Source organism: Nerophis ophidion, linkage group LG01 (assembly GCF_033978795.1).
Source record: "Nerophis ophidion isolate RoL-2023_Sa linkage group LG01, RoL_Noph_v1.0, whole genome shotgun sequence".
NCBI lineage: Eukaryota > Metazoa > Chordata > Actinopteri > Syngnathiformes > Syngnathidae > Nerophis > Nerophis ophidion.
Genome location: NC_084611.1, coordinates 14676965 through 14701628, shown reverse-complemented (window position 1 = coordinate 14701628; position 24664 = coordinate 14676965). Strand labels below are relative to the sequence as shown.

The 24664-nt window shown below is 39.1% G+C and overlaps 1 protein-coding gene across 8 annotated transcripts in view; it reads right to left on the bottom strand.

The window, feature by feature from the left end:
- Positions 1–17195: 17195 nt before the first annotated feature.
- The window catches only part of pdzd2 (PDZ domain containing 2), an 85823-nt gene continuing 78354 nt past the window's right edge, over positions 17196–24664 (bottom strand). For 3 of the 8 annotated variants that reach the window (XM_061896753.1, XM_061896771.1, XM_061896780.1), the window contains 6 exons: positions 21055–23419; positions 20929–20983; positions 20746–20847; positions 20086–20356; positions 19820–19942; positions 17196–17899 (listed from right to left, as the gene is read on the bottom strand). In XM_061896753.1, coding sequence (XP_061752737.1) covers positions 17733–17899; positions 19820–19942; positions 20086–20356; positions 20746–20847; positions 20929–20983; positions 21055–23419 — 3083 coding nt within the window. In that variant the 3' untranslated portion in view covers positions 17196–17732. Of the gene's footprint in view, positions 17900–19819; positions 19943–20085; positions 20357–20745; positions 20848–20928; positions 20998–21054; positions 23420–24664 lie in introns of those variants that run through there. The other 5 variants (XM_061896761.1, XM_061896787.1, XM_061896795.1 and 2 more) reach the window with 3 other exon arrangements.

Here is a 24664-nt window from a genome sequence, read left to right as displayed (position 1 = left end):
TTCCTGTCGTCATGTCTGATTTTCCTCCATACAAACGGCGTGTCGGCACATTCACATCATTTATGTGGCTTTTGCACACACATAAGTGAATGCAAGGCATACTTGGTCAACAAACAGCCATACAGGTCACACTGAGGGTGGCCATATAAACAACTTTAACGCTGTTACAAATACGCACCGCACTGTGAACCCACACCAAACAACAATGACAAACACATTTGGGGAGAACATCCGCACCGTAACATAACGTAACAAATACCCAGCACTAACTCTTCCGGAATCTACAATATACACCCCCGCTACCACACACATAAGTAAATGCAAGGCATACTTGGTCAACAGCCATACAGGTCACACTGAGGGTGGCCATATAAACAACTTTAACGCGGTTACAAATACGCACCACACTGTGAACCCACACCAAACAACAATGACAAACACATTTGGGGAGAACATCCGCACCGTAACATAACGTAACAAATACCCAGCACTAACTCTTCCGGAATCTACAATATACACCCCCGCTACCACCAACCCCCCCCCCCACACACACATAAGTGAATGCAAGGCATACTTGGTCAAAAGGTCAACAGCCATACAGGTCACACTGAGGGTGGCCATATAAACAACTTTAACGCTGTTACAAATACGCACCACACTGTGAACCCACACCAAACAACAATGAAAAACACATTTGGGGAGAACATCCGCACCGTAACATAACGTAACAAATACCCAGCACTAACTCTTCCGGAATCTACAATATACACCCCCGCTACCACCAACCCCCACCCCACACACATAAGTGAATGCAAGGCATACTTGGTCAACAGCCATACAGGTCACACTGAGGGTGGCCATATAAACAACTTTAACGCTGTTACAAATACGCACCACTCTGTGAACCCACACCAAACAACAATGACAAACACATTTGGGGAGAACATCCGCACCGTAACATAACGTAACAAATACCCAGCACTAACTCTTCCGGAATCTACAATATACACCCCCGCTACCACCAACCCCCCCCCCCCCCCCCACACACACACACACACATAAGTGAATGCAAGGCATACTTGGTCAACAGCATACAGGTCACACTGAGGGTGGCCGTATAAACAACTTTAACGCGGTTACAAATACGCACCACACTGTGAACCCACACCAAACAACAATGACAAACACATTTGGGGAGAACATCCGCACCGTAACATAACGTAACAAATACCCAGCACTAACTCTTCCGGAATCTACAATATACACCCCCGCTACCACAAAGCCCCCCCCCACACACACATAAGTGAGTGCAAGGCATACTTGGTCAACAGGTCAACAGCCATACAGGTCACACTGAGGGTGGCCATATAAACAACTTTAACGCTGTTACAAATATGCACCACACTGTGAACCCACACCAAACAACAATGAAAAACACATTTGGGGAGAACATCCGCACCGTAACATAACGTAACAAATACCCCGCACTAACTCTTCCGGAATCTACAATATACACCCCCACTACACCAACCCCCACCCCACACACATAAGTGAATGCAAGGCATACTTGGTCAACAGCCATACAGGTCACACTGAGGGTGGCCATATAAACAACTTTAACGCTGTTACAAATACGCACCACACTGTGAACCCACACCAAACAACAATGACAAACACATTTGGGGAGAACATCCGCACCGTAACATAACGTAACAAATACCCAGCACTAACTCTTCCGGAATCTACAATATACACCCCCGCTACCACCAACCCCATCCCCAAAAAATAAGTGAATGCAAGGCATACTTGGTCAACAGCCATACAGGTCACACTGAGGGTGGCCATATAAACAACGTTAACGTTGTTACAAATACGCACCTCACTGTGAACCCACACCAAACAACAATGACAAACACATTTGGGGAAAACATCCGCACCGTAACATAACGTAACAAATACCCAGCACTAACTCTTCCGGAATCTACAATATACACCCCCGCTACCACCAACCCCACCCCCACACATAAGTGAATGCAAGGCATACTTGGTCAACAGCCATACAGGTCACACTGAGGGTGGCCATATAAACAACTTTAACGCGGTTACAAATACGCACCACACTGTGAACCCACACCAAACAACAATGACAAACACATTTGGGGAGAACATCCGCACCGTAACATAACGTAACAAATACCCAGCACTAACTCTTCCGGAATCTACAATATACACCCCCGCTACCACCAACCCCCCCCCACACACACATAAGTGAATGCAAGGCATACTTGGTCAACAGGTCAACAGCCATACAGGTCACACTGAGGGTGGCCATATAAACAACTTTAACGCTGTTACAAATATGCACCACACTGTGAACCCACACCAAACAACAATGAAAAACACATTTGGGGAGAACATCCGCACCGTAACATAACGTAACAAATACCCAGCACTAACTCTTCCGGAATCTACAACATACACCCCCGCTACCACCAACCCCCCCCCCCCCCACACACACATAAGTGAATGCAAGGCATACTTGGTCAACAGCCATACAGGTCACACTGAGGGTGGCCATATAAACAACTTTAACGCTGTTACAAATACGCACCACACTGTGAACCCACACCAAACAACAATGAAAAACACATTTGGGGAGAACATCCGCACCGTAACATAACGTAACAAATACCCAGCACTAACTCTTCCGGAATCTACAATATACACCCCCGCTACCACCAACCCCACCCCCACACATAAGTGAATGCAAGGCATACTTGGTCAACAGCCATACAGGTCACACTGAGAGTGGCCATATAAACAACGTTAACGTTGTTACAAATACGCACCACACTGTGAACCCACACCAAACAACAATGACAAACACATTTGGGGAGAACATCCGCACCGTAACATAACGTAACAAATACCCAGCACTAACTCTTCCGGAATCTACAATATACACCCCCGCTACCACCAACCCCACCCCCACACATAAGTGAATGCAAGGCATACTTGGTCAACAGCCATACAGGTCACACTGAGGGTGGCCCACACATAAGTGAATGCAAGGCATACTTGGTCAACAGCCATACAGGTCACACTGAGGGTGGCCATATAAACCACTTTAACGCTGTTACAAATATGCACAACACTGTGAACCCACACCAAACAACAATGACAAACACATTTGGGGAGAACATCCGCACCGTAACATAACGTAACAAATACCCAGCACTAACTCTTCCGGAATCTACAATATACACCCCCGCTACCACCAACCCCCCTCCCCCCACACATAAGTGAATGCAAGGCATACTTGGTCAACAGCCATACAGGTCACACTTAGGGTGGCCATATAAACAACTTTAACGCTGTTACAAATACGCACCACACTGTGAACCCACACCAAACAACAATGACAAACACATTTGGGGAGAACATCCGCACCGTAACATAACGTAACAAATACCCAGCACTAACTCTTCCGGAATCTACAATATACACCCCCGCTACCACCAACCCCCCCCCCCCACACACACATAAGTGAATGCAAGGCATACTTGGTCAACAGCCATACAGGTCACACTTAGGGTGGCCATATAAACAACTTTAACGCTGTTACAAATACGCACCACACTGTGAACCCACACCAAACAACAATGACAAACACATTTGGGGAGAACATCCGCACCGTAACATAACGTAACAAATACCCAGCACTAACTCTTCCGGAATCTACAATATACACCCCCGCTACCACCAACCCCACCCCCACACATAAGTGAATGCAAGGCATACTTGGTCAACAGCCATACAGGTCACACTGAGGGTGGCCCACACATAAGTGAATGCAAGGCATACTTGGTCAACAGCCATACAGGTCACACTGAGGGTGGCCATATAAACCACTTTAACGCTGTTACAAATATGCACAACACTGTGAACCCACACCAAACAACAATGACAAACACATTTGGGGAGAACATCCGCACCGTAACATAACGTAACAAATACCCAGCACTAACTCTTCCGGAATCTACAATATACACCCCCGCTACCACCAACCCCCCTCCCCCCACACATAAGTGAATGCAAGGCATACTTGGTCAACAGCCATACAGGTCACACTTAGGGTGGCCATATAAACAACTTTAACGCTGTTACAAATACGCACCACACTGTGAACCCACACCAAACAACAATGACAAACACATTTGGGGAGAACATCCGCACCGTAACATAACGTAACAAATACCCAGCACTAACTCTTCCGGAATCTACAATATACACCCCCGCTACCACCAACCCCCCCCCACACACACATAAGTGAATGCAAGGCATACTTGGTCAACAGCCATACAGGTCACACTTAGGGTGGCCATATAAACAACTTTAACGCTGTTACAAATACGCACCACACTGTGAACCCACACCAAACAACAATGACAAACACATTTGGGGAGAACATCCGCACCGTAACATAACGTAACAAATACCCAGCACTAACTCTTCCGGAATCTACAATATACACCCCCGCTACCACCAACCCCACCCCCACACATAAGTGAATGCAAGGCATACTTGGTCAACAGCCATACAGGTCACACTGAGGGTGGCCCACACATAAGTGAATGCAAGGCATACTTGGTCAACAGCCATACAGGTCACACTGAGGGTGGCCATATAAACCACTTTAACGCTGTTACAAATATGCACAACACTGTGAACCCACACCAAACAACAATGACAAACACATTTGGGGAGAACATCCGCACCGTAACATAACGTAACAAATATCCAGCACTAACTCTTCCGGAATCTACAATATACACCCCCGCTACCACCAACCCCCCTCCCCCCACACATAAGTGAATGCAAGGCATACTTGGTCAACAGCCATACAGGTCACACTTAGGGTGGCCATATAAACAACTTTAACGCTGTTACAAATACGCACCACACTGTGAACCCACACCAAACAACAATGACAAACACATTTGGGGAGAACATCCGCACCGTAACATAACGTAACAAATACCCAGCACTAACTCTTCCGGAATCTACAATATACACCCCCGCTACCACCAACCCCCCCCCACACACACATAAGTGAATGCAAGGCATACTTGGTCAACAGCCATACAGGTCACACTTAGGGTGGCCATATAAACAACTTTAACGCTGTTACAAATACGCACCACACTGTGAACCCACACCAAACAACAATGACAAACACATTTGGGGAGAACATCCGCACCGTAACATAACGTAACAAATACCCAGCACTAACTCTTCCGGAATCTACAATATACACCCCCGCTACCACCAACCCCTGAGGCCGACTCACCGAACCCCTAGGGTTCGATCGAACCCAGGTTAAGAACCACTGGGGTAGGATATTGTATAGGGGCGAATTATTATTATCATAAGTTAGAGTCCAAGATGGTGACAGCTCTGGGAAAGAGGCTGTCTCTGAGCCTGTTTATTCTGGCTCCGATGCACCTGTAGCGCCTGCCCGATGGTAGCAGGTCGAACAGGTGGAAACCAGGGTGTGTGATGTCCTTGGTGATGTTGTTTGCTTTCTTGAGGCAACGGGAGTTGTGTAAATCCTTCAGGGAGGGGCAGACTTTATGACCCTCTGAATCGCCTGTTTGTCTGCTTCAGTGCAGCTGGCGTACCACACTGTTATGCAGTACGTCGGCGGGCTCTCGACAGCCGAGCGATAGAAGGTCAAACAATACTTTAATATAACAAGCTACATATTCCCCCGCGACCCCAAAAGGGAATAAGCGGTAGAAAATGGATGGATGGATATTTAATTGAAGATAATTAGCATCTTATTACAGAGAAAAATGTTCAATTGTTAGTGTGAGCATAAACCTTTATATAACAGGCTACATATCTTTTTCAACTCGAATGTAAAAATATACATAAATATTAAAAAAATAATACTTACTTTAAAAATACATATAAAACTGCTGGATTGCTAGTATGGACATAGACTTTTATATAACAAGCTACATATTTAATGAAAGATAATTACCGTGAATTTACATGAATTTGAAAGTAATTTAAGAAAACAGAAAATGCTATGTATAATTAATTTGGTATTTTTCTGTAAAAAAAAAAAAAAAAAGAAAGAAATAAACATAGTTTGTCATTACTAGCATATTACTTAAAATAAGAGGCGGATTGTTTATTTACAGGTAATTTCTGCAATTCCACAGTTTTATACACTATTTGAAAAAAAAATAGAAAAAATGACAGTACAAATTTAAAGTAATTTACCATAAAAATAGGATTACATTTTTTTTTTCTTTACAGTGCTGCACCTCCAAAATCCTCAAATGTAGACTCCAAACATCCCAGAACAAGCGAGTCAGGTTACGTCTAGACCTCCACCCCAGATCACACCTCACTCCGACCCACTTCTCCAAAGTGGGCTGGCTCAGGATGGAGGACTTGCAATGAGCCTAGTCTATAAAATCTGCTACACCTCCCTGATACCGAAGTACATGTCAAACTACTTCCAGAACGTAAATGACCGCCATAACCACAACACCAGGTTTAAAACAAACCGCTTTAAACCCAGATTCCGATCTAACAAAGGTTTTAACTCAGGGGTCACCAACCAGGTAGCCCGTAAGGACCAGATGAGTCGCCCTGCTGGCCTGTTCTAAAAATAGCTGTAATAGCAGCACTTACCAGTGAGCTGCCTCTATTTTTTAAACTTGATTTATTTACTAGCAAGCTGGTCTCGCTTTGCTCAACATTTTTAATTCTAAGAGAGACAAAAGTTAAATAGAATTGGAAAATCCAAGAAAATATTTTAAAGACTTGGTCTTCACTTGTTTAAATAAATTCATTTATTTTTTTTACTTTGCTTCTTATAACTTTCAGAAAGACAATTTTAGAGAAAAAAATACAACTTTAAAAATGATTTTAGGATTTTTAAACACATATACCTTTTTACCTTTTCAATTCCTTCCTCTTCTTTCCTGACAATTTAAATCAATGTTTAAGTACATTTATTTTTTTTATTGTAAAGAATAATTAATACATTTTTATTTAATTCTTCATTTTAGCTTCTGTTTTTTCCACAAAGAATATTTGTGAAATATTTCTTCAAACTTATTATGATTAAAATTAAAAAAATGTATTCTGGCAAATCTAGAAAATCTTTAGAATCAAATTTAAATCTTATTTCAAAGTCTCTAGAATTTATTTTAAAATTTTTGTTCTGGAAAATCTAGAAGAAATAATGATTTGTCTTTGTTAGAAATATAGCTTGGTCCAATTTGTTATATATTCTAACAAAGGGCAGATTGGATTTTAACCTATTTAAAACATGTCATCAAAATTCTAAAATTAATCTTAATCAGGAAAAATGAGTGATGATGTGCCATAAATTATTTTATTTTTATTTTTTTCAAAAAGATTCGAATTAGCTAGTTGTTTTCTGCGATGAGGTGGCGACTTGTCCAGGGTGTACCCCGCCTTCCGCCCGATTGTAGCTGAGATAGGCGCCAGCGCCCCCCGTGACCCCAAAAAGGGAATAAGCGGTAGAAAATGGATGGATGGATAGTTATTTTCTTCATTTTTTTTGGGTTGAATTTGGAAATTTAAAGAGTCGAAATTGAATATAAACTATGCTTCAAAATTAAATTTTTTTCCTGTTTTCTCCTCTTTTAAACCGTTCAATTAAGTGTTTTTTTCATCATTTTTTCTCTACAAAAAACCTTCCGTAAAAGGAAAAAAAATGTAAGACAGAATGACAGACAGAAATACAATTTTTTTAAATATATGTATAGATTTATTTATTAAAAGTTAATTGAGCAAATTGGCTATTTCTGGCAATTTTTTAAAGTGTGTATCAAACTGGTAGCCCTTCGCATTAATCAGTACCCAAGAAGTAGCTCTTGGTTTCAAAAATGTTTGGACCCCTGTCTTAACTCAATCTCCTTCTATGCCACATCAATGTGGAATGTACTCCCAACAGGTGTAAAAGAAAGTGTATCTCTATCCTCCTTTGAAACTAAAACAACACCTCCAGGCAACTACAACCCGAGATTGACACCCTCCCCCAATCGCATCCCACAAATGTAAATAATCCAATTTATATACTTGTTCTTATGCTTCCTGAACTCACTACATATCCTACCAAGTCAGACCTACACTGTTTCAATGTCCGTTTCTCTGATGATGCAATTGTTGATGACTGAAGTGCTGATATCAACCAGACCTAACCCTCGGGCCCCAACCCCCTCCACATCCCACCCACCGGATTGTATATAATGTAAATATACTGATGATTAACTTGTGTGATGACTGTATTATGCTGATTGATACCATGAATTGATTAACGTGCACCCTGTCTTAAACAAGTTGAAAAACGTATTGAGTGGTCAATTGTACGGAATATTTACTGAACTGTGCAATCTACTAATAAAAGTGTCAATCAATAAATTAATATAATTAATGAGACCTAATAAATTAGACCTAAATTGATTAAAACTGATATATTAGACTTAATTGATGAGAACTAATCGCTTAGCGCTAATAGATGAGAGCTAATGGGTCATGTTGAGAGTAGACAAGTTCATGAAAACACATTCCTAAAAATGACTTCAAGTTTTGTTTGAAAAACTGGAAAGTCCCTCAAGAACTATATTTCACGGCGGAAGGATACGTGCTGTACCAAGTACCTGACATTTGACTACACATGACTACTGCGCACGTCGTGTATGAAAATAAGTGTCCTCAAAGGACTTGCAGACATGAGTTCCTGACAAATACGTTACTGTGGCTCCCTCTTGTGGTCAAACTAAATGATCAGTAAATGAAGATGTAATACATTTACTTGGTTAGTGTACAATGTACATGATTGCCTGACAAATACGTTACTGTGGCTCCCTCTTGTGGCCAAACTAAATGATCAGTAAATGAAGATGTAATACATTTACTTGGTTAGTGTACAATGTACTTGATCGCCTGACAAATACGTTACTGTGGCTCCCTCTTGTGGCCAAACTAAATGATCAGTAAATGAAGATGTAATACATTTACTTGGTTAGTGTACAATGTACTTGATTGCCTGACAAATACGTTACTGTGGCTCCCTCTTGTGGCCAAACTAAATGATCAGTAAATGAAGATGTAATACATTTACTTAGTTAGTGTACAATGTATATCAGTGGTCCCCAACCACTGGGCCGCGGACCGGTACCTGGCCGCAGAATAATTTTTTTATCAATTTAAAAACATTTTTTAATAAAAACATTTTTTACATATTTTTTTACTTTTAAAAAACATTTTTTAATAAAAACATTTTTTACATATTTTTTTTACTTTTTATTTGTTATTAAATAAACATAAAATACACAAGATACGCTTACAATTGGTGCACCAACCCCCCCCCCCCCCAAAACCCCTCCATTTTTCATGACAAAAACCTGCCTTTTTCATGACAAAGAAAAAAAAAAAAAAAAAAAAGAGAATCCCTCACCAGGCCACGGGAAAAATTATCAAGCGTTGACCAGTCCGCAGCTACAAAAAGGTTGGGGACCACTGATGTACATGATTGCCTGACAAATATGTTACTGTGGCTCCCTCTTGTGGCCAAACTAAATGATCAGTAAATGAAGATGTAATACATTTTACTTAGTTAGTGTACAATGTACATGATTGCCTGACAAATATGTTACTGTGGCTCCCTCTTGTGGCCAAACTAAATGATCAGTAAATGAAGATGTAATACATTTTACTTAGTTAGTGTACAATGTACATGATTGCCTGACAAATATGTTACTGTGGCTCCCTCTTGTGGCCAAACTAAATGATCAGTAAATGAAGATGTAATACATTTTACTTAGTGTACAATGTACATGATTGCCTGACAAATACGTTACTGTGGCTCCCTCTTGTGGCCAAAACCGAACAACGCAGCTCCACTTTCCAACTTCTAATCACTTCACATGATCGGTATATGAAGATATTTACTTAATGTACTTGTACACGTTTACAGCATTAGTAGTATAGTGTATGGTTTTTCAATGGTAGTACTGACCCTTTAGGTCCTTATAAATGTAACATTGATGATAAAAAATTGTATATTTTGACAGTGTTAATAGGAAATGATCAATAATATTTCAGCTTACTCACAGGAAGTTGCTCTTTATGTTGTCATTTTTGTGTTTGCGTCATTACTCATTTTACTTCTCTTTCGACTTGGATTCAAGATTGTCATTTATTTCACTATCAAATATAACATTAAACTACTTACCATCACTTTAATATTTAACTATTATAACTTTAATATTAAATCATCAATTATAACTTTAATATTGAACTATTAATTATAACTTCAGACTACTTACCATCACTTTAATATTTGATCATTATAACTTGAATATTTATTATTAATTATAACTTTAATATTTAACTATTAATTATAACTTCAAACTATTTACCACCAGTTTAAAATATTTAGCTATTAACTATAACTTTAATATTTAACTATGAATTACAACTTTAAACTATTTGCCATCACTTTAATATTCAACTATGAATTATAACTTTAATATTTAACTATTGATTATAACTTTAAACTATTTACCACCATTTTAATATTTAACTATCAACTATACCTTAAAATATTCAACTATTAATTATAAATTGTATTTAATATGTAAGTATAAATTATAAAATTAATATTTAACTATTGATTATAACTTTAAACTATTTACCACCACTTAAATATTTAACTATTAACTATACCTTAAAAAATGTATCTATTAATTAAAAATGTAATGGTTAACAATTAATTAACTATTTAATATGTAAGCATTAATTATAACTTTAAAGCATTTAAAATTACTTAATATTTAACTATTAATTACAACTAATATTTATTTATTAATTATAACTTTAATATTTAACTATTAATTATACATTTTATTTAATATGTAAGTATGAATTACAAAATTAATATTTAACTATTGATTATAACTTTAAACTATTTACCAGCACTTAAATATTTAACTATTAACTGTACCTTAAAATATTTATCTATTAATTAAAAATGTAATGGTTAACTATTAATTAACTATTTAATATGTAAGCATTAATTATAACTTTAAAGCATTTAAAATTACTTTAATATTTAACTATTAATTATAACTTTAATATTTAACTATTAATCATAATTTTAATATTTAACTATTGATTATAACTTTAAATTATTTACCACAACTTTAATATTTCACTATTAACTATACCTTTAAATATTTATCTATTAATGATAAATGTAATATTTAACTATTAATTATAACTTTAATATTTAAGTATAATTATAACTTTAAAGTACTTACTATCACTTTAATATTTAACTATTAATTATAAATTTAATATTTAACTATTAATTAAAACTTTATTTAACTATTAATTATAACTTCAAACTATGTACCACCACTTTAATGTTAAATTATTAACTATACCTAAAGATATTTATCATTCATTATAAATTCTATGTTTAATTATTAATTATAACTTTAATATTTAAATATGCATTATAACTTTAAAGTATTTCCCATCACTTTAATTATAATTTTAATATTTAATTATAACTTTAAACTATTTACAAGCACTTTAATATTTAACTATAATTTCAAACTAATTACCACCGCTTGAATATTTAACTATTTACTATAACTGTAATATTTGACTCTTAATTATAGATGTAATATTTAACTATTAATGATAACTTTAAACTATTTACAATAGGGAGATGTTTAGGGCACGTCTGACCGGTAGGAGGCCACGGGGAAGACCCAGGACACGTTAGGAAGACTATGTCTCCCGGCTGGCCTGGGAACGCCTCAAGATCCCCCGGGAAGAGCTAGACGAAGTGGCTGGGGAGAGAGAAGTCTGGGCTTCCCTGCTTAGGCTGCTGCCCCCGTGACCCGGCCTCGGATAAGCGGAAGAAGATGGATGGGTAGGCAATCACTTTGAAATTGAACTATTAATTATTACTTTAATATTGAACTATTAATTATAACTTTAATCTATTTACCATCACTTTAATATTTAACTATTATTTTCACTTTAACTTAACATGTATCTAACTATCACTTTAATATTTAACAATAAAATATCACTTCAATAATTGACTATTAAATATAACTTTAATATTTAACTGTTATTTTAACTTTAACATTTACTACCACTTTAATATTTAACCATCACTTTACTTTTTAACCATTTAAAGGTGCCATATGTAGGAATGTGGCCAGAAATGGTACTGCAATCCCGGTCAAAATTCAGTAGGCTCCTCCCCCTCTCCGTGACTGAGGTTGCCAGATACCAATCTGAATCCTACTCCAAAGAACTTCAAATGGCAATGGACGCTGTAGGTTTCTCTGGTTTATGCTTCCTGCAAGATGGTTTATTAAGTAGTTATGCCACATTTGACTGATGTCTGTTAGTATTTTGTAAAGTTACGCGGCAATATTTTCGGGGGTAGTGGGGACAGATTGTTGGCATTAGCTTGCTGAAATGTCAAGTTTGACCCCCTGTATGACCATGTCTCCATTTCCATCTATTACAAGTAACACAAAAACGTAAATGCCTGACTTACCTTTCAAGGAGGGACTTAGCAAGTTTGGCGTCAGATGAAAAAAAAAAATCTTGAATGGCCTCCATCTTTTGTTCCTGGCTGTGTCATGAATAAGTTGAGAATGGTAACTTTTAGATGTACTAAGGTCTGACATGTTTAGTAACTTTACCAGTGGCAGTCACCAGACCAAGATGAGGTAACTGACACACTCACATACAGAACTTTCTCATTGGTCAAACGGTGGAGGGCGAGGCATGGAGATGAAAACAATATCAAGATTTCGGGGCTGTAAATCTAATTTTGAAATGAGCTATTGTTATCAGTTATAGAGGCGTTGGAAAAAACGTTTATTAATAGTGTCTTTTGACACATCAGGGCCATTTCATTATTACATATGGCTCCTTTAACTATAACTTTAAAATTTAACAATTAATTATAACTTTAGGACAAGCGTTAGCGAATGGATGGATGGATATTTAACTATAAATTATAACTTTAATATTTGACTATTATTTTAATATTTAACTATTAATTATAACTTTTATATTTAACTACTACTTCAATATTTATCCATTTATCATAACTTTAATATTTACCTATTAATTATAACTTTAATATTCAAGCATCACTTTAATATTTAACCATTAATTATAACTTTAATATTAAATTATCACTTTAATATTTACCTATAAATGATAACTTTGATATTTAAATATAACTTTAATATTTAACTAATAATATATCTTTAATATTTAACTATTGCTTTACTTAAAGATTTAACCATTAACTATAATTATATTTATAACTTTAATATTTAACTATCACTTCAATAATTAACTATTAATTATAACTTTAATATTTAACAATTAAATATAACTTTAATATTTTAGTATCACCTTAATATTTAAGTATCACCTTAATATTTTAACTACTAACTATAACTTTAATATTTATCTATAAATTATAACTATAATATTTAAGTATTATTTAACCATCACTTTAATATTTAACTATTAATTATCACTTTAACATTTAACTATAAATGATAACTTTAATATTTAAATCTAACTTTAATATTTAACTACTAATATACATTTAATATTTAGTTATTGCTTTCCTTAAATATTTAACTATTAACTATAACTTCAATATTTAAATATTGATTATAACTTTAATATTTAACAAACACTTCAATATTAAACTATTAATTATAACTTTAATATTTAACCATTAATTACAACTTTAATATTCATCTATTAATTACAACTTTGATATTTACCTATTTATTATAACTTTAATATTTAAGTATCACTTTAATATTTTAACTACTAACTATAACATTAATATTTAACCATAAATTATAACTTTAATATTTAACTGTCACTTTATTATTTAATTGTTAATGATAACTTTGATATTCAATTATCACTTTAATATTTAACTATAAATTACAACTTTAATATATATCGCTTTAATATCTAAATATAGCTTTAATATTTAACTACTAACGATATCTTTAATATTTAACTATTGCTTTACTTAAATATTCAACCATTAAGTATAACTTTAATATTTAACTATAAATTATAACTTAAATATTTAAGTATAACATTTAACCAATCAACTATAACTTTGATATTGAACTATTAATTTTAACTTTAATATTTAATTATTAGAGGACAAGTGGTAGAAAATGGATGGATGGGCACTTCAATATTTAACTATTAATTATAACTTTAATATTTAACCATTAGCTACAACTTTAATATTTGAATACTATCACTTTAATATTTAACTATTACTTTAATATTCAACCATTAGCTAGAACTTTAATATTTAACTACTATCACTTTTAATATTTAACAATTGAAACTTATTGTACAGAATAACTTGTAATCTCTTGTAACTATCAATTTTAAGTTATCGCAACTATTATTTTTAACTTATTACAACTATTAATTATACCTTATTTTAGTTTCTATTGTAAAATTATTGTAACTCATCGACCCCGACTTGGGGACTTAATCCAGGTGTGTCAGCCTCTAGGTCATACTATCAGAAATTCACAATATTTGTGGTGTCAGCCTCTAGGGGACTGAATCCAGGTATGTCCAATCCTCCTGGTGTCAGCCACTTGGCAATTCATTCCAGGTGTGTCCCATCTTCTTGGCGTCAGTCTCTAGAAAACTGAATCAAGGTATGCTCTATCATTTTAATACTCTAGGTCACTAATTCCAGGTGTGTCCCATCTTCTTGGCGTCAGTCTCTAGAAGACTGAATCAAGGTATGCTCTATCATTTTAATATCCGCCTCTAGGTCACTAATTCCAGGTGTGTCCCATCCTTTTGGAGTCAGCCTCTAGATCACACTGTCAGGTATGTCCCATCTGGAGTCAGTCTCTGGAGGACTGAATCCAGGTGCGTACCCAACCTCTTGGAGTCTGCCTCTAGGGGACTGAATCCAGGTGTGTCCTATCTTCTTGGTGTCAGCCTCTTGGTCACTCTTTCCAGGTGTGTCCCTTCTTCTTGATATCAGCCGATAGAAGACTGAATCCAGGTTGCCTTATCTTCCTGGTGTCAGACAATTAGCAATTAATTCCAGGTGTCTCCCATCTTCTTGGTGCCAGCCTCTAGAAGACTGAATACAGGTATGCTCTATCATCTTAATGTCAGCCTCTAGGTCATTAATTCCAGGTGTGTCCCATCCTCTTAATGACAGCCTCTCGGTCACACTGTCAGGTATGTCCCATCTTGTTGGAGTCAGCCTCAAGGTCACGCTGTCACAATACCCCATCTTCTTGGAGTCAGTCTTTAGAGGACTGAATCCAGGTGTGTCCCATTTTATTGGAGTCAGCTTCTAGGTCACACCATCAGGTATGTCCCATCTTCTTGGAGTCAGTCTTTAGAGGACTGAATCCAGGTGTGTCCCATTTTCTTGGAGTCAGCCTCTAGGTCACACCATCAGGTATGTCCCATCTTCTTGGAGTCAGTCTCGAGGGGACTGAATCCAGGTGTGTCCCATCTTCTTGGAGTCAGCCTCTAGGTCACACCATCAGGTATGTCCCATCTTCTTGGAGTCAGTCTCTAGGGGACACCCATCTTCTTGGAGTCAGCCTCTAGGTCACACTGTCAGGAATGCCCCATCTTCTTGGAGTCAGTCTCTTGGGGACTGAATCAAGGTGTCCCATCTTCTTGGAGTCAGCCTCTAGGTCACACCATCAGGTATGTCCCATCTTCTTGGAGTCAGTCTCTAGGGGACACCCATTTTCTTGAAAGTCATTCTCTAGGGGACACCCATCTTCTTGGAGTCAGCATCTAGGTCACACTGTCAGGAATGCTCTATCTTCTTGGAGTCAGTCTCTAGGGGACTGAATCCAGGTGTGTCCCATTTTCTTGGAGTCAGCCTCTAGTTCACACCATCAGGTATGTCCCATCTTCTTGGAGTCAGTCTCTAGGGGACTGAATCCAAGTGTGTCCCATCTTCTTGGAGTCAGTCTCTAGGGGTTACCCATCTTCTTGGAGTCAGCCTTTAGGTCACACTGTCAGGAGGGCTCTATCTTCTTGGAGTCAGTCTCTAGGGGACTGAATCCAGGTGTGTCCCATCTTCTTGGGAGTCAGCCTTGAGGTCACACCATCAGGTATGTCCCATATTCTTGGAGTCAGTCTCTAGGGGACTGAATCCAGGTGTGTCCCATCTTCTTGGAGTCAGCCTCTAGGGTCACACTGTGAGGAATGCACATCTTCTTGGAGTCAGTCTCGAGGGGACACTGTCAGGTGTGTCCAATCTTCTTGGAGTCAGCTTTTAAGTCACACTGTCAGGAATGCCCCATCTTCTTGGAGTCAGTCTGTAGGGGACTGAATCCAGGTGTGTCCCATCTTCTTGGAGTCAGCCTCTAGGTCACACCATCAGGTATGTCCCATCCTCTTGGAGTCAGTCTCTAGGGGACACCCATTTTCTTGGAGTCAGCTTCTAGGTCACACTGTCAGGAAGGCTCTATCTTCTTGGAGTCAGTCACTAGGGGACTGAATCCAGGTGTGTCCCATCTTCTTGGGAGCCAGCCTTGAGGTCACACCATCAGGTATGTCCCATATTCTTGGAGTCAGTCTCTAGGGGACTGAATCCAGTTGTGTCCCATCTCCTTGGAGGCAGCCTCTAGGTCACACCATCAGGTATGTCCCATCTTCTTGGAGTCAGTCTCTTGGGGACTGAATCAAGGTGTCCCATCTTCTTGGAGTCAGCCTCGAGGTCACACCATCAGGTATGTCCCATCTTCTTGGAGTCAGTCTCTAGGTCTTGTGCCAGCTGTTCAGCTTCCTCCACAGCAAGTCCGTGTAGTTGGAGGTCGCCTGCAACGACGTCGAGGCATCGAGTGCAAGGTTTGCTTCGTGGTCTTCTCAAGCTTGCGGCCCTCGAGTCACACTGGAGAATGGCTCCGGTCGGATGGTCTGGTGGAAGGCAGAGGACAGTGCCTCTCTTGGGTCTGGCCTAGGCGTGGCGAAGGGGGTTTGCGCGTTCCCATGGCCCTGGAGAGCGACACCGTCTGGAGCTCGCTCCTGGTCGGGTCTCCAGGGTAGGTCCCAGACAAACAATGACCCCAACGTGTTGGTACATTATGAAGTGGCAACCCCACCAACCCAGGAGGAACCCCTTTTGTTACAAAACCGACTTTCATTCCATGTTTACTTGATAAAGTATGGGTGGTTTACCATCGAACGTTCACTCTGTGTGAGAAATGGGATGAGGAGCAAGTGAAAAGAAATTGAGGATGATCAGGATCACCGTCTGGATTCAGGAATTTACAAATGGAGATGTTTATATTTGTTGGGGGAGGAAGAAACCATTGCAATAATAAATCAGTCTTGTGGGTCCAATTATTGTTTTTGCAAATCTTTGAAAATATCTTACATAAAATCCTTCCACTCCTTTAAATAAATCACAACAAACAATAGCGCAACACTAAAAAACTTGACGACAACGCTGTATGTTGATGTCATAACTGTACAGCATCAAGATGTCGTACCATCACTTCAACACAACAAAAGTACAACGGTGTAAGACAAGATGGTGATCTCTTCCCTGAAGCTCGGCTGATCTTCTCCTCAGCACTTTAGTTCTCCTACAGTTCTTCCCTGAGCTTGCGGATGGTCAGGTGATTCAGACCGTCGCTCGTCGCCTTGATGATCCTCCAGGCATCGTGATGCATGAGACCCTCCAGGGAACTCCCATTTATTGACAAGACCTCATCCCCAACCTCCATCAGACCGGACAGCTCAGCAGCTCCCCCTGTGGTGGGAAAGCATAGAGACCGCCGACTAAGTCGAATTCCTCTTCATAAAAACTCAGAAAAACCTTCATTGTTTTCGCATCAGACATAGAGACCGTCGACTAAGTTCTACATGGACTACATGGTACATGGACTCTTCCACTTAGGGCAGGCTGTCACCACCGACCCGGGGAGGGCAACAAACACGTTTTGGCGCCTGTGTCTGCGCCACCTTAAACCCGGCGTATAAATATGACGTGCCGGGACGTTAAAACATACTCGCCATCCTTGAGACCTCCGAATTCGGGATATGTTGGGCGGGGGTGTGATGGGGGAATATATTTTATAAGTATTTCTTATATATATATACTGTATGTTTAAATAATCTGTTCATGAATGAGTATAACCGTTCGGCCACCGTGTTCAATGTACATAAATATACTGAAGACAAAGATGGCAAAAAATATTGCTATGTTACATAAAATTAAAAACTTGTGTGAAACAAAAGGCTCTTATCATGTTATATAATTATTTCATACTCCCATATCTTAACTATTGTGTTGAAATCTGGGGAAACAATTACAAATCAGACATCAACTCTATATTTTTACTTCAAAAGAAAGCGATTAGAATTGTAACTTATGCGAATTATCATGACCATACCAATGCTCTGTTTATTAAATTAAAAACATTAAAACTGCACGATCTTGTTGACCTCAATACTACTATTGTGGCTTTCAAAGCTCATAACCACATGCTGCCTGGGTGTTTACAAGTGAGATTTAAACCCAGAGAGAATCCCTATGACCTCAGAGGTTCAGCTTTCTTTCAGAAAGCAAAAATAAGAACAAGCTTAAAAAGTAGATATGTTTCTGTTAGAGGAGTTCAACTGTGGAACAGCTTGGATGATTCCTTAAAATGTTCCAGTTCCATTCACACATTTAAAAAACACTTTAAGACCAATGTCTTGAAAAAATATATCACTCTTGAATTAACATTGTAGTTAATACTATGATTAATGTTAATTAAAAATTAAACATGAGATATAAATAATAATAGAAGTACAATTGTTTGTATATATAATTAGGGCAAAGGTCTATATGTACACAGGGATATTTCACATGCCTGTACTGTGTATAAAATTGAACTACGTTCATGTTGTTTATAATGTTGTTTATAATGTGTATTTATAATAAGTTGTGCAAAGGACTTTTTATAACTTTCGGAAGTTTATTTTGTACTTGAAATTGTTTATAGGGTTAGGCGCAATAAGTGTTTAACTTCAGCCTAAACCCTTTCGGTCTGTAACATTATTCATTTTCAATCTATGAATGTACAACTTTTTATTTTCAATCTATGAATGTACAACAGTTTTTTTTGCTTTGTTGACCATTGACCGAAGAACAATAAACTTGAAACTTGAATGGAGAAGTCTGATCTACAAAATTTGCGGGCGGCATATATCTTCCCCTTCGAGCTCTCCTGGATGAACTGAAATTATTTTTTCCAATCATTTTGGAACTTGCAAGCGTACTTTTTCTTCTTACTCGTCGTCGCCATGACTGTCTCTTCTTTGTTCTTCTGCTTCGTCTCTGTTATGTTTTTGGACATTACTACTTGCCGTAGTTTTGAAGCAATGCATGATGGGTATCCGGATGTTGTGTGTCAGTGTATTAACGAGCCGGCTGGAATAAAAAAATAGCTCCGTGCCTACCTACTTTATGGGTTATGGATAAACCTATGTATGATGGAGACATATATAATAGTCTCCTTTTCAGGTGATATATTGTTGTCCAGGTGAAAATTGGGAGAAATTCAGGAGAATGGTTGCTCCGGGAGCTTTTCGGGAGGGGCACTGAAATTCGGGAGTCTCCCGGGAAAATCGGGAGGGTTGGCAAGTATGCGTTAAACGACTCCTAAGAGTCTCCCCCAAATATCACCTTTGAATATGCGTTTCACAGTTAGAGGCTTGTCTCCATGACTTGAGGACTTTCCCCCATCCAGGCTGAAGCCAAGGCCAGCAGACGTCTTGTGAAGCTCAACTTTCAAAACCCCGTCTGGACCTAGAATTTCATAAAATGAGACTTTACCGTTCTTGAACTAAATAGAAGAATAGACATTCTGGTTTGCAGAACGGTCTGATTTCTTCGGCTATGTATACAAGTACTTACTGCTTACTGAATACAAGTACTTATTGCTCCATCACCTGCTCTTTTCTCCAAAGAAATGTTGAGGGCTGAGAGCTCCGTCAGTGGCTTGCAGGCTGAGTCGTGTCTTTCAGAGGAACCTTTTTCATTCTTTATACTTCTGCAAATAACTACTCGGGCTTGATTGGAGCCTTTGGCTTGATGGAGGCAAGAAACTGCCTCGCCGTGGGTTTTACCGTCCAGACAAGTTCCGTTTATCGATAAAATCTGGTCACCCCTCAGAATGGTTCCTTCCAGGCTGGCTGCACCTTTGCTGAACACCCGATGGACCTGGTGACAGATTCACACCCCCGGGTGACTTAGTACTTGGAGTACAAAGACTTGGGAGCAAGCACAGATTTCAGACCTTCATTGTATCTGCAGTCCTGTATTGTACTTTCTCGTATTGTGGTACTTGTAGTAGTGTATGTCCTATTGTGTGTATGTCCTACACACAATAAACATGATTATAGGACATATACACAGTAAACATGTTTATAGGACATACACACAATAAACATGATTATAGGACTATACTAGTACCAGAATACCGTACAACCCTAGTCCATTTATAGTCAATAGTACTACAGTGTGTACAAATGCACACCAACAAGCTTAGAATAGAAAGAATAGAATAGAAAGTACTTTATTGATCCCTGGGGGAAATTCAGCAAACTTACAGTGATGATCTTTTGCTCCAGGTCACTTCCTCCGGCAATACTGAAGCCAAGTCCTGAGCCTTGGTCCTTATGCAGGACCACAAGGCGAGTGTGCTTGGTGACCTGCGCAGACCCAAGACGAAACTAGTTTACTGATATCTGCGCACGAAAGGATGTAGAAGGTAGGAAGCCGTCATGCCGTACCTCTGTGGAAGCAAGACGGCACAGCTCATTCGTCGTTTGCAGAGAACCTCTGGACCTGAACACAAAATACTGTTGAGACATTACGGAAAATAAAGGCACCTTAACTGGTTCAACAGAGTTCCTTACTTGACTGAGGAGTCAGACTGCGGCTTAGTGTTATCAGAGTTTCTCTCAGGTGTTTCTAGCGTGTTACTTTGGCCTTCTTTTGTCCGCTCTACCATTATTTGTGTTGCAGAAGGTGACAAGCCCACGGTCTCTGTGGCGGGGGAAGGAACGGGTACCTCAGTTTTATCCTCAACGCCATCCGTTCTGGCTAACAGGTCGCATGTGCTCAGTTTTCCCAGTTCTGGCATACTGAGAGCCCTGGCTTGCCTCAACCGGTGGCAGGAAAGTCTGGCATGTTTCCTCCGCAGCACTGGTGGGGTCGCTGGTGTAACATCCAAACCTTTTGGCACTTTAGAGACAAGACTGTCCTTAGTCAGGTAAACCGTATTAGAGCTTGTATAAGCAGGGTCGAGGTTTATCAAAGTGATGTTTGACAGAGGTTTTTCCGATGAGCAGGGTGGTGTCGAGATGTGTTGCTGTGCCTGGTAGTCAAAGTTTGCCAAGCCCAGATAACCTGCGATCCTTTGGTTTAGCGAGGCTCCGTATGCCAGAGCATATGACGGATTATCACTACATTTAGCCAGAGGTTTGTCAAAGTGTGCCAGGTTTTCGAAGGACTTTATCTTGTGTTGGACCGAGAAGGGATTGTAGTCCACAGAAAACGGAGTGTCTGTAACAAAGCTTCGCCTTAGAATTGTCTTTTTGTGCAGCTTGGAGATGCCGGATTTGGGGTTATCACCCGTCTCAGCGGGTTTCAAGGTACTATTTGTATCTGAATGACGATCCTTTATTTGATCAACTAGACCATTTGATGTCCTTTCTTTCGAAGCACAGTTCGTAAGGACATGGGTGCCCGATTGTGCAAATGAATCATTTTTAGAGTCCACTGTGCGCTTGTTTGCCACGGTAGGTGAGGTACCAGAGAAAGAGTACAGTTGAACTTCAATGAACGTTCTCTGAGTGGCAGGTCGGTGTGAGAGCGCCTGCGGTTTTGACATCGTCGTGATGCCTACGTCGGTATCAGTCTCCTTGCTTGGAGTGAGAGGTCGAAATGTGTCACCTGAGGCATGGTGCCAAGTCCCACCTTCACCACATTTGGATAGCGCAACACCGTTTTTATCAAGTTGGTTACTGGCCTTCAAAGTGGGAAACCTTGCGTCGTCTGGTGGTAAATCTCTCACCTGGTTCAAGACCACATTGCATTTTGAAAGAACTGGACTTGGACTCTTGGTAAGATTGTGCAGTGGCTCCTCTAGTGCTTTGTTACTCTTTGTCCGTAGCCCCTTAAGTTTAGGGCTACTGTCAACTTGAAATGTATCATGAAACTTAGGGATGGGTCGAGCATTTGGGATTTTTTCAGTACTAGACTCTGCTCTGCTTGAACCGTCAGTAGTCACATTGTAAGTCTGCTTGAATGACGTTTGTTCAGGTGGTTCTGCATTCAAAGGTTTGATTGCATCGGAGTCCAGCAAGGCGTCATGAGGCAGGTGATCGGGACAGTCAAGCGAGCTGAGGTTGCCATGAATACTAAGTCTTCCAGGATGAAATGCCTCGTCACGTTTGTCCGAGTCGGACCCAAAGGCACTAATGACGTGACACTCCATCGGGGATAGAGACATTGCAGGTGCTTTCTCCATGGCTGAGACGTCCTTCCATTGGGAGTTCTGTGAGCGTTCTTTGCTCGCTACGTAGGAGGGGTCGGTAAAGACTCTTGTCCTCTGACTCGGCTCGTTGTTGTGTGAAGGCAAAAGCAATGGTGTGTTGGAAGGTACACCTCCATCGGGAGAAAGTACTTGGTCATTACCAGAGCAACGCTCCCCTTTCTTTTCATCCAAAGGTGGGTTCCTAAGACTGTAAGCGCCAGTCGACAGTGTATTGAGTTTCTCACAAGTCGAGTCACCAATTGAGTCACAGTGACCGGCTTTGGAGTCTTTACCTTTATCCAGCACATCAAACCTTTCTGGGCTTAATCTATTTGAGACTGAAGATCTGTCTTCCTTAGGTTGGTTAGCATAAGGAGAACAGTCCGATACTGCTGTATCAGCATGAAAAAAGGTAGTGTTTTCACTTGGACTATACAATAAAGCATAATCCTGCCGACTTGACTGTGCTGGAACTTGAACGTCACCTTTCTCAGATATGTTTTCGGCAGGTAGGGTGTTGCTGGGAGACTTGTCAAAAGTGGGGCTCATTTCTTGTATAATATCATCGATGTTGGAGATGAGGATTGGACTATTTGTTTGGGGTTTCGGGTCACAACGTCTGATCTTTGCATTTGACGCTTGGTCCTCAGCCGATGATCCACGTAAAGATTTGTCCGGGATCAGACTTATGTCTCCATCACTGCTCCCAAAGGACATCGCCATTGGGGACCGCCCAGCTACAGCTTCAATCCAAAATGAAAAAAGTAGAAAGTGGTGAAAAAAAAGTTTTGCCTGTAGGGGTGTAACGGTACGCCATCGTCCCGGTTCGTCACACACTATTCTAAAGTCACATTACGGGAATTTAGGGAACAGTAACAAACAGCAGTTTTTAGTTTAGTTATAGTTATATTTTAATCAAATTCTTATAATAATTATAATCATAATAGATTTTATTTGTAAAAAAGCATTTTACGTTGAGCAAACAACCTTAAAGTGCCACAGTGGAATTTTTTTTTAATAATAATAATAATAATGAAATGATAATAACTAAAACTAGAAACAGCCTAATAGCTAGAAGCAGCATGCATATCTATAAAAAGGCTTTTTTTTAAAAAAAGAAGGGTTTTTAAGCCTTTTTTAAAAGCATCCACAGTCTGAAGTGCCCTCAGGTGGTCAGGGAGAGCATTCCACAGACTGGGCGCAGCGGAGCAGAGAAAAGCATTTTAGTCATTCAACATTTTAGTCGACTAAAATAACAGTAAACTTTGTCTGCGAAGTTGTCTCGAAACCACTTTTATGAGGGTTATTGCAGAGCATCTTAAAAACTAAATTTACAACAAGACCAGCCCTCCATAAATATTTCAATAAGTACATTTCACAGTAACCTGATTGTGTGTTATTTTAGCTTAAATTAAGCATTTTTCTTTAAAATGTTGAATAATATATGACTAAAATGGTCATACTAAGAAACAAACTAGTTTTATTCCAGACTGCGTATAATCACACCGAGTGTGCACAATGTTTGGCATCTTGGCCACAGTCCTGTTTAAGTACAGCAACCAGTGATATAAAACTAACGTATATTGTGTGTTACCATGAAAAATAAAAAATCTGCTCTCCCGGGTTGTAAAAATGTGCAATAAATATCAGAACAGTGTGCCGAGTACATCGATTAAACGGCTATGTTGCCTTTTAAATTGGCTCGTCCATGGTGTAGAAGTAGTCTAAGTCCTGCTCTACCATCTTTACCGGTACAGTATGAGTCATTTGGAAATGTTAGCTTTGGCCCACTTCTTTTTTTACGGGAGAAAATGGAGCCACATGGTTTTTACAAGGTTTCCTGTTTGAAGTGCGTCCATATGTCTTCTCTTTCTTCCAGGCGTGGAAGACATATTGTGTTGAGGTTTGTAACGATACACAGACGGTAGTTCTGATTGGATCTCCTCTGTAGTTTCCCTCCCACAGGCTACTGTGACTGGATAACTTGT